The 11,161-nt window shown below is 42.3% G+C and overlaps 1 protein-coding gene across 3 annotated transcripts; it reads left to right on the top strand.

Moving 5' to 3' along the window:
- Positions 1 to 3,050: 3,050 nt before the first annotated feature.
- Positions 3,051 to 9,649, top strand: wbp1la (WW domain binding protein 1-like a). 3 transcript variants are annotated; one of them, XM_027275847.1, is made up of 5 exons: positions 4,008 to 4,278; positions 4,421 to 4,486; positions 4,575 to 4,677; positions 7,211 to 7,372; positions 8,580 to 9,649. In XM_027275847.1, exons 1-5 carry the CDS (start codon positions 4,255 to 4,257, stop codon positions 9,044 to 9,046), a joined length of 822 nt encoding a protein of 273 aa, XP_027131648.1. In that variant the 5' UTR covers positions 4,008 to 4,254; the 3' UTR covers positions 9,047 to 9,649. The 3 variants fall into 3 exon arrangements, with proteins under 3 accessions (XP_010753128.2, XP_027131648.1, XP_019127079.2); XM_010754826.3 differs by lacking the exons at positions 4,008 to 4,278; positions 4,421 to 4,486 and adding an exon at positions 3,051 to 3,259; XM_019271534.2 differs by lacking the exon at positions 4,421 to 4,486 and having other exon boundaries at positions 4,014 to 4,278.
- Positions 9,650 to 11,161: the final 1,512 nt, after the last annotated feature.

The raw sequence follows: 11,161 nt of genomic DNA, 5'->3' as shown, positions 1-11,161 counted from the left end.
CTCTGAAAGGATTACTCTCTGTGGTCCCTCTCTCCCTGTGGCTGCGCGCGGGAGAAAGGCCAGATTAAGGGGATTAGCGTGTATCCTCCTGACTTGTCAAACTGGGATGTAAGGAACCATTGACTTTCTTGGGGACCCTGAATGAGGAGAGGCATAGAGGTGCCTAAAGAAGAGGTCATGAAAGGCAGCGAACAAGCCAAAATTCCTGAAAGGACAATGTGATTTGTTTGCTTTTGTTCCCTCAAACTGGGCTGAAAGGTTCAAAGGGCCGGCACTGCGGAGAGGAGAACCGAGAGAGGAAAAGAGGAACTTACCTTGACACCAGGATCATCATACAACATTTACAAAGAAGATTTAAATCTTCTTTGTAACATCTGCAGAAAAAAAGGACAATATAAACTGAAATTAACGTGGCCCCACCCTGTAGAGGGACCCTGGATTGTAATAATGTTTATTTTCTTTAAGTTCATCATATGCATACACAGTACATACTCCTAAAATAAAAGTGTTAATCAAGATACTACAAACTAATTACACATTACATACAAGGACAGAAAAAGCACAGCGAGTGAGAGGAATGGGGGAAGTTTAGAGGTGCCCACAGCTCATTTTTGCATTAAAGCTCCCCAGGGAGTAAAATCCAGCCCCGCATTGGACAGGTTAGAGTCTATGACAGTTTCTTTGTCCCATTTCTTTTAAATTAGAAAGATTTAGGAAAAAATACCAGGGGATAACTTCTTGTCCTCCAGGGTCGTGGCAGTGTGAGTTGAGGCTTGAGGCAGCTGAAACAGATGTGCTCAGAATTCCTCCATACAACATGGTGCACTTACAGGCAAGTAAGAGGGTCCACCACCTGAGGACTAGTGAGGCGTGTCCAGCTGTGTGTGCCTCTCCTCTGTCACACACACAGAAAATACCCAAGAAAAAAACTTTTATGTAAAACTTTTTTTCATAACACTAATACCCCTTTCTGCTTATACTTCACTATTTATCTAGCAGCTTTAGCTATTTTACAAATTCATATTTTTACACACAAAACATGTGAAGAGTTCATAAAATATGATGTTTTGTTGTAAATTAAAGGTCCAGTGTGTAGGATTTAGTGGCATAGCAGCCATCCCAAGCTAGTAAGCGAACCTAAAGTGGGCGTGGAAACGTGAAAGGCCCTATCTAGAGCTAGTGTTTGGTTTGTCTGTTCTGGGCTACTGTAGAAACATGGCAATAAAACATGGCTGACTCTGTGGAAGAGGACCCGCTCCCTCTGTAGATTTAAAAGGCTCAGTCTAAAGTCACAAAAACAAAACACTCTTATGTTCAGGTGCTTATACACAAATGAAAACACACTTATGACTAGTATATTCCACATTTGACCAATATATTTCCCCAAATCATACACACAGGACTTTTAAACTACCGTACAATTTATTGAAATATACAAAAAAACAGTACAGCTGAAACCATTCATCATTTAGTTCATTAACAAAATTTTAAAGCAACATTGTGTAACTTTTCTACCATGACCAATGAATAACATTCATCATTCATCTGTTCTCATACTGTAACTTTGGGCTCCGAGTATGATCACCTGTGAGAAGTATCTAATGTGTTATAGCACTGAGTCACACACCACCAACTATTTGACTGATTCTGGTGAAACTGGATCATATTTTATGGAGAAAATGTTTTCTGATGTCCTCCGGCTGCTCCGCCTCAACTCTCTGTGATTTACAGAGTTTATGATGGACAGTGAAGTAAACTGCTGACAACTGTAGCTGCTGTTAGCTCATGTTAGCATGGTTTATTAGCTGGGCTATTCAGACTGTGGGCTCAGACCAGGGGATTGTTAGTGTTTGTATCACAGGTGTTTTGGACCTCCAGGAAGAGGAAGTTTTCAGGCCTAAGGCAGTGAATGGAGTGGAGCCGGTGTCATGCCAGAACCAGAGCTGGGCAGGCGGACATATTTTGATTCATTTGAATGTATTTGTAATAACGTTGAGGTTTAGACTGTTGGTTGAACAAAACAAACATTGTGAAGGTGTTCATTTGATCGAATTGTGATGGCATTTCTCGCTATTCTAAATAATTTTCCAAACCAAACAATCCATTAATGGAGAAAATAATCAGCAGATGAATCCATAATAAAAATAATGATAAGTTGCAGTCCTTTACAAAATAGTTCCAAAAGAGCTCCTCAACCACCTCCAACAGTAAAACCTGCTTTTACTTTAATGTATGAGTCCCAATCATCTAATGAGATCAGACAGTAGAACAGTAATAGGGGCATTTTAGACATACATGCTGTTACTGAAGTAACATTCGCAGGACTTTTTACAAGGCGGTACACGGTATTACAAATGTTGACTTTAATTAAATTTATTTAGTCAACAGATTCCACGTAATTGTATTAAGTTATTTTAACTCAAAAATGTTATACTATGGGTTTAATCACATAACACTAAGTTGAAATAACTTAATACAAAATCAATTTAATTAAAGTCAATATTTGATTTTTTGAGTGTAGTGTTTTTACTTATGCTTTATTTTCCCTGACAGGGAAAGTGTTTGTTTTCCCTCTCAGGTTACTGCTTTAGATAAAAGTTTTGAGGTTTATTTTTTCATGTGCAGGTTAACGCAGGGTTAACAATACAATGAAATGTGTTGGACAAGAGGAACCATCAGCTCAGCATCAAGATCACTAACTGAATAACAGAATTGCCCACAAAGGATAAAAATAAGCTAAGTTAATATGCAATAAGTGAGTAAAATACAATACAATACAATGTTAGGCAAAAAGAAAAAAATACAATACAAAATATCCAATATTATATAAAAAATATGTATAAATGTTCTACACAGTGTGATTATGATTATGTTGTGGTTGTTCCCTCTCTCACTGCATTCCTCTGAAATGATCACCACCTCTGAGCTCTTATTGACGGTGACAGCTCATACATACGTCAACGCAGCACTATTTTTGACTGACAACAGAAAGAGCCAATCGCTGTTCGAGAAACGACACCTTCGTGAGTGGACCAATAGCAGAGGGCTAGGAGTGCTCTGTGGGAACAATAGTTGAAGTTGAGTCGACTTGTTTTGTTTTGGTGAGCCGCCGAGGCCTCTGCACGTTCAGTGAACAATGCGACAGTTCATCAACAGTTCAGCCGTGAAGAAATAATACTGTCTGATATTTCTGACCATGGGCTCACTAAAGATCAATATTGGACAAGAAAACTCAGCGACGGCGGCCACAGTCGCAGAGGTAACGTGAACGTTAACAACAGGTTACCACAACGTTCTTTAACAGTTCGCCAGCTAACCATAGTCAGCTAAGTACATTTACTCAGCTAGCCTGTTAGCAGGGACACATTGGCCCGGTTCGGACTGGATTAAAAGCTTTTGTCAGTCGTCGGCTGTTGACTACGAGCCTGCTGGCTGATTGTTGCTTTTTAAAAAGCTCTCTTCCTGGTAACGTTAGGCCAGTTTCCGTGATCGCCGCAACAGTCACAGACATGTACTAAAGTTAGCACGGCTGTTACAACAGCAGGTTAGACCGGGCTAACTTAGGCAACGTTAGCCTGGATGGACAACAGCACCAGCTGACCCCGTGGAGGAGCTGATGTCCTCACGTAGGGCTGTCATACTGTGTATCTATAAGTGTGTTTGACAGATGGTTGTAGAAATCTGATGAAGATTTAAACTCCTGACACACACAAAGAGCAGCTCTGAATAAACGTGTTTATCTCTGTACTTCCACCCTTTAATTGTCGTGATAGCTGACTGTAGTGTTGTTGTCTAGTAACAGTCAGATTGTGGTTATAGAAAGCAGACCTTCCTAATCAGCTCATAGAATATGGTGGGGAAAAAAGAGCTTTATCAATGTGCTGAGTTCATTCATTGCCTGTGATTTTATTATCCATGTGCAGTCCATGCTGTCAGATGGAAGCATATCTACAAATCTGAGAACTCGTTGGAATCTAATCATTCCGGCTTGTAAACCAGAATCGGTCTTTGCCTGCAGAGTGCGAGTGCGACTACTGTCAGAAGTGGTAGTTTCATATGACATCTACAGTAGTGTGTGCCTGTGATCCAGTGAGGTCAGAGTGATGCAGCAGTGTTTACTCGGGCTACATGATATCTCATTCCCGGCTGAGGCTCTGCTCGCTCAGGTCCACACCACAAGTTTGTTTTCTGCAGTGAGAGAGGCAGCGAAGACATTAGAGCCCAGAAGATCCTCATCAACATTTAACCCCTTTGATGGAACTGGTGTACTCATCACAGGTTTTTATGCTCTGATCGTCTTACAGTGGAGTTTAAAATTTAACTTACAGTTGTGCTCAAAAGCACATTACAAAGTAAGAACTTAGTGAGTGTAAGGTAATATTTCGAATCAACATTAATATGGGTATTCTGCTTAAATAAGGTGTTCAATACAAAAAGCTTCAGCAGACTGGCTTCTGATGTGCATGTGATGCATGAAAGTGTTGTGGTTAGTAGTATGTTTCTTAAATGTCACCGTGTCAGAATGCTGTGTGTGCTGGTGTGTGTGACAGTGTGGCGTGTTTGTGTATTTACAGGCCAAGCTGCTGTGCCAGGGAGTAAACAACCAGAGCTACATCTGCGAGTCGGGTCACTGCTGCGGAGAGACGCAGTGCTGCAGCTACTACTATGAACTGTGGTGTGAGTTCCCCACTTCTTCCTTACACATTCACCTCAGATACCGATACCGATATCTGAGGTTTAGTATCGGCCAATACCGATCCCATACTGATACAGAAAAACAGCACAGAATTACGGTAACAAAGGTGTGTCTCATTGTGTGGAAAAGACTGCGATCATTCTTTTGTGCAAGGCAACATCAGACTAGACTTGACATTTCAAACAAATAAACGGATATAAATGTACCGAATTACTTATTTATTTAATAACTGTGCACTAGTACAGCAATCTTAAAATAACAATAGCTTCACAAGCTTGATAGACATTTATAATAAACAGTCAGTTCTTTGTAATGATTTAGTTTAGTGCAAAAATGATTTTAACATCAACACAAAAGTGGAAATTTCACCTCTTTCCTTCATCTCCTTCAGTTAGCTGCTTCACACCAGTTACTCAGGAACTCACTTCAGTGAACTCTGTGTGCTCTCTGCCGTGACATTTCTGTAGGTGTTTGATTAAATTGGTTGTGTTATAACTTGAAGTTTTACCCCCGCCCCTCGGAACATTTACTGTGCAGGTATTGCAAGTAGCCGTCGAGTTTGTTGGTTGAGGTAGTATGAAGAAGTTTCAGATAGCCGATTCTTTCGCTTGCTCCATTTTGAAAACAGTGTGGGCTTCTGCACGGCGTGTTGCTTGTGTATGACGTCACTCACAGCGCACAGCATAGAATTAGACTGAATAGATTGGCCGATATGGATCCCTAATTCTGAGTGTCTTCATGCCGCTTATTAAATGACACGACACACAAAACTATAAGCACATGGATTTGTCTGTAATAATGCTGCACTAGCTCATTTAAAACAGGAACGGAGCTGAATGGGAGCTGAGGTTTGATAAAGTCAGGAATTGGACCAGTTAGGCGAGTGGACCGGGCCCTGTGTCGATTCTGTCACTCACAGTCTGTGCTTGTTTACTGTTTGTGCTGCTGCTTGGCTGTATTCCATGTTAGAGAGGAATCCATGTGCAATTTGAAAAAAGAACTCCCAGCCTTTAAGAGTGACCTGTGCACAGCATGTCCTGGTTTCTGATACAAAGAACAGGAAAGGCAACCAGTAACAGTGCAGCCCAACCCGAGGGCCTTAAACTAGTGAAGAAGAATTAAAGGGCCGGTGTGTCAGATTTAGGCGGTTCTGTTTACAGAATATAATCTTCATAACTCTGTTTTCATTCATGTTTAGAGTTAAAAAGGTTAAGGGAATTAGACTTTCATATCTACAGACACTGCATGTCCACTATGTTGAACCACCATGTTTCTACAGTGGCCCAGGACAGACAAACTAAACTCTGGATCCAGATAGGCCACCGCAGTTTCTCTTTGATGCTAGAAAGGAGAAGATGAGGCAAGGAGGCTGCAGTCAGCAACTACACCACTAGATGCCAGTAAACCCGACACACTGCTTTAATAACAATTAAAAAGGGTATACAGTCGTCCCTCGCTATATCGCGGTTCACTTTTCGCGGACTGGCTGTTTCGCGGATTTTTTTCAGTGTAATTTTGCATGTTTTTTTTTACAGCGTACTGTACGGTATGAACGCGCATTGTGTTCTGCGTCCTAAATTGGCTAAGGGAGAACTGCACATGCGTTCTGCGTCCTGAATAACTAAGGGAGTACTGTACAAAATGCGTGTAAAAAGGTGTATAAAAGTGTGTGGTTAGGGGTTTTACGCCCTTAAAACATGTATAATAATTTTAAAACTTACTTTGCGGATTTCGTTTATTGCGGGTTATTTTTAGAACGTATCCCCCGCGATAAACGAGGGACCACTGTACAATATATTTATACACACCATTCAACCCCAGCTCACGAGAGAATGATCACAGTAGTGGCCGAGTGAACGAAGAGAGTGAAGAGAGTGAGAACAAAGCAGCTTCCTCCATCAGTGTCCTCTTCAGGCTCTTCTCCTCTATCATTATGTCCTTAGAGGCTGCTGAGTCCTGTTACATTGTGCTCTGAGCTCACAGTCCAGCTAACATTAGCTAACAGCAGCTAACAAACTGAGCTAACATGAGCTAACAGCAGCTACAGAAGTTTACTTCACTGTCCATCATAAACTCTGTAAATCACAGAGAGTTGAGGCAGAGCAGCCAGAGGACATCAGAAAACATTTTCTCCATAAAATATGATCCAGTTTCACCAGAATCAGTCAAATAGTTGGTGGTGTGTGACTCAGTGCTGTAAAGCGTTACGTACTTCTCCCGACCCGAAACCCAAAGTTACATAGTGTGAGAACAGACGTACGAATGACAGAGACACCATTCACCTGATCACAGGTCAGTGTGGATCAACAGGAGTTAAACTCTGTTAGTTTATGGTAGAATAGTTACACAGTGTTGTGATGCATTTGAGAAGATTGGACTCAGCAGACTAAGTTACCAAAATGTATCATCTAGTCTGATACTGGTTACTGAGGTTCAGATCTTGACAGACTTTGTGCAGTGTAACATTTGTCTGGGCATGCATTAAGTGTGTGTTGGTATGTGGGCTCCCTGCAGGGTTCTGGTTGGTGTGGACTCTGATCATTATCCTGACATGCTGCTGTGTATGTCAGCACTGGCGCTCCAAGCAGCGCTTCCAGCAGCAACGCCGGCAGAACGAGATCAACCTCATCGCCTACAGAGAGGCCCACAACAACTCTCAGCTCCCCCTCTATCTTAGTAAGTAGCTGCTGCCTCTACACATTCCACACATAGTCAGGCTCTATCTCAGACATGTCAGCAGCCACACATCATGCATGTTGGTAAAAAAGAATGTTCAATCGAGACTTTTAGCTTTCTAAGTTGTGAGTTGTAAAGTTGAGCTACCATCCCCTGAGTTGCTGAGAAGTAGAACTTGAATTTGCAGTCTTGAGATTGAGGATTGGCCAGCATTGACTGCTCTCATGTCCAAGACATTCTACATGTGCATTAAGTGCTGTTTGCCTGTAGTGAACATTGAACAGCTGCCTGCTGCTCCACAGAGCTGAGTGGCACTGCAGAGATACCCTTTTCACTTTACACACACATGTTGTTTTAAATAATTCATCAGGATTAGTAGAGCTTTAAACTGATTGATCAGTTGGCTTGTTTAATCAGCTACAGTAGGACGTTTTAAAAACCATCATTACACACACACACATACCAGTTAATTACTCCATGGACCCCTCCAGTCAAACTGACCCCGACCACAGGACTTGAATGTAATATTGTGATTATACAAACAAGTTTCCATGGAGATGCACAGGATCTGCCTGATACCTGGAAAACACAGTCACAGCATATATGTATCGGAACCCAGTTTACAACTCCAGCAAGTAGTCTGAGCCTTAGCGACGACCTGCAACGGAGACGATGTCTAGTCCCAGACAACTACTGTCAAAGCTACCGTCAGAGTTTCCCAAACTGAATAAATACCACACATAAAACTTCTCCACTATCGTTAGTGACTGAGATATCTGGTGAAAAACATATTTTTATCCATGAACAGATTTAGGTCCTAAGTCTGTGAACTTCACATTTATTTTTAAGATAATAAACTCCCAACATGTTTTTATCTAATGAAGTGTTCCTCTTCAGTCCATATTAGTCCACCTTTAGTCTTTAAAAACAACATTTTCTCTGCGTCATTGAACTGTTTGATCTCTGATGTGCTGCACACAAACGAGGCACATGCACCTGTATTAACGAGGCACACGCAATTATATTAACAAGGCACACACAACTGTATTTACAAGGCGGTCTAACAGCTCCATAACATCCAGAATATTCATTAAAGAAAGGTGAAATTGAGATGTATTCCTTTATTCGTAAGAGGATCTCTTCATATTTCTTTACGTTAAATATTTTCAGGACAGACATGGTTGATATTTGCTGTATTGTCCTTCAGGATTCTTGCCCGCCTACTTGCTACCAGCCTATGAAGAGGTAGTCGACCGCCCAGCTACACCTCCTCCTCCCTACACCCCTCTTCAGTCAGCACCTCCACTTACAGACCCACCTGAGGAATCTCCTTGCCCCCACTCGGTTATCTCCGTCCCTTGTGATGCTGAAGTAGCACTCCCCGCTCCACCAGAGGTCACACATAGCCACCTTCACAGCGCTTACAACCCCAACAAGGACTTGACGCCGGGCAGGTACCGGCGTTTCACAGGGGATTCTGGAATCGAAGTGTGCGATGGCCAGGAATTATGGGATCAGCAGGGCTTTTTAGAAAGAGAGGAAGAAACAGAGGAAGAGGGGACGGGGCAAAGGGAGGACTCACGTAATCACAGCAGCCATATGAATGATGCAGTCATTGATGAAAACCCAGATGGACTCACAGATGTGGATACAGAGCCACAGTCTCTCAGCTAATCCATAATAATGTCTTCTCATATCTCAGAGCTCTGCAGCAGTCACTGATGCAACATTTTACCTTCTGGTGCTCAGGGGTTTGGTCTGTTTCTACATGTGTATGTTTGATTTAACACTTAACGTGTGTGTGTGTGTGTGTGTGTGTGTGTGTGTGTGTGTGTGTGTGTGTGTGTGTTGGTGTGTGTGTGTGTGTGTGTGTGTGTGTGTGTGTGTGTGTGTGTGAGCATGACTGGCCTGAAGACAAATGAAAGGTATGACTATATTTTAATAATTTCCAAAGATTGAAAGCTACTTTGTGCAGCTTGTGGTCAATATTTTTAGCCAAGCTCCACTCCTCATTTTAAAATTTGGTGGTAAGCTCCTGTCAGGTGGCAGCACTATTTTCATGTTTACCCACACGGTTCTTTACTCAAACTTTACAGTACTCCATGTAGCCGAAGGGGCTGACACTCTTTTCTCCTGAATGTTGCTTCATTTCATTTGTGACCTGCCTTCAGTCAGCCAGCGTTAGGGATGTAACGATGCATCGTGACACGATTAAAATCGGTACAAATGCGTGACGACTCGCATCGGTTGACAGAAAAAATGCGAATGCGAGAGAAGTAGGATATGTTCTTTTTCGTCTTTTTTTAAAATTAGAAATAGGTTACGTTGTGGCTGCAGCTTCCACTGCCGCGTCTGCCTTTCTGTGTCTCTCTCACACACACACACACACACACACACACACACACACACACACACACACACACACACGCGCAGTAGTGGTAATCGGCGTCAGGCCTGACTGTACTGTAAATGATACCATAACACAGACTCTCCAGGAATTCACGATGTTGCAATTTGCAACTTCAACGCAACTTCAGTGAATCCCCGTGAATTCAGGGGTGTTGCAATTTTAACCAATCACCGCAACTTCCGCGCAGTCTGCCCGGGGGATTAAACTCGGGTCAGGGACGGCCGCACCGTGCGGGAGGATCCCCTCATGGGACCTCTCCCCGGCGCTGGCTGGCCCCCGCCGGGCGCATTTCCTCCGAGGTGGTGCGCCGCGACCGGCTCTGCGTTTACAGCGCCCGGACCTCGCCGTTTCCCGGGGCCGTGGACTCTCATTAAAGGGTAAATGAGCTATCATCTTGTTGTTTTTATTTTCAGTTAGCTCATACTTCAAGCTGAAAGGTAATGGTCAGATCAGCTGCTTGCTGGCAGCCCTAATAAGAACACAAACTGTTTGAGAGTTTCTGTAAAGAGAGATTTTTTTCCTACAAATAAAAAGATAATTTTATTTGGTCATAATTTGTCTGTAGCTTATTTTGATTTTAAATAAATCGTGAAAAAATCGTATCGTGAACAAAAAATCGTGACTCGAATCGAGTCGTGAGTTGAGTGTATCGTTACATCCCTAGCCAGCGTGAAAACAAAAGTCCACCAGCTGCCATCCAGTCTGTGCAATAAGGCAGATCACAGTTTGACTAACACTGTTGCAAATGAATCTGCATGTCTTCCTTAACTCATATCCATATATAATATCAGACTCTGGTGGCAGTAAATGTGCCTACATTTCTAGCCAACATTGATTACGTGCAGAACGTTACGAAAAAGACTCCAGTCATGCTGAAGCTTTCTTTCAAAGTTGATCATTTCAATAATCCGCTTCGTGCTACCTGCTGATGATCATTAGACTTCAGTCACCTGTCACACTGGTGTCATCTGACATGTTTTCTGATGCTGTGGTGCCATAATGTGTAGCCTTATGTAGCCTTTGAGTAGAGAATATTTAGGTGAACTTAATCAAAGCTCTGCTGTCTCTTTTACTTCAAGTATCTCTTCAGCATGCTCGGCGATAGACTCATCATTCTTTCATTCATTCATGTCAGATAATGCACACCTCAGATCTGGTTAAGTACTGTGCAAACTGTTACCAAGACATTTAAATTAGAACATCAGAGAAAATGATCATGAGTGTGTTTTATTCTGAAAGCGTGTGTATACAAAGGGAATGACTGGCTCTGGTGTCAGTCGAGCACATTTCGACATATGCAGAACTGAACAGTGATCAGCACTCGGTGCTACACTCTGTATATATGCTCTAAATATCTGCTGAATAAAATTATATTTTTC

Source organism: Larimichthys crocea, unplaced genomic scaffold, assembly GCF_000972845.2.
Source record: "Larimichthys crocea isolate SSNF unplaced genomic scaffold, L_crocea_2.0 scaffold220, whole genome shotgun sequence".
NCBI classification, from domain to species: Eukaryota; Metazoa; Chordata; class Actinopteri; family Sciaenidae; genus Larimichthys; species Larimichthys crocea.
Note: the sequence above shows the minus strand (reverse complement) of the source record. Positions and strands in the feature narration are given on the sequence as shown.

Excerpts from the sequence above, each read along its gene's own strand:
- wbp1la (XM_027275847.1), top strand. The coding sequence starts at position 4,255 with ATGGAACTGGTGTACTCATCACAG. Across the intron at positions 4,678-7,210 it reads CTACTACTATGAACTGTGGT|GGTTCTGGTTGGTGTGGACT; the intron begins GTGAGTTCCCCA and ends GGCTCCCTGCAG. Across the intron at positions 7,373-8,579 it reads TCAGCTCCCCCTCTATCTTA|GATTCTTGCCCGCCTACTTG; the intron begins GTAAGTAGCTGC and ends ATTGTCCTTCAG.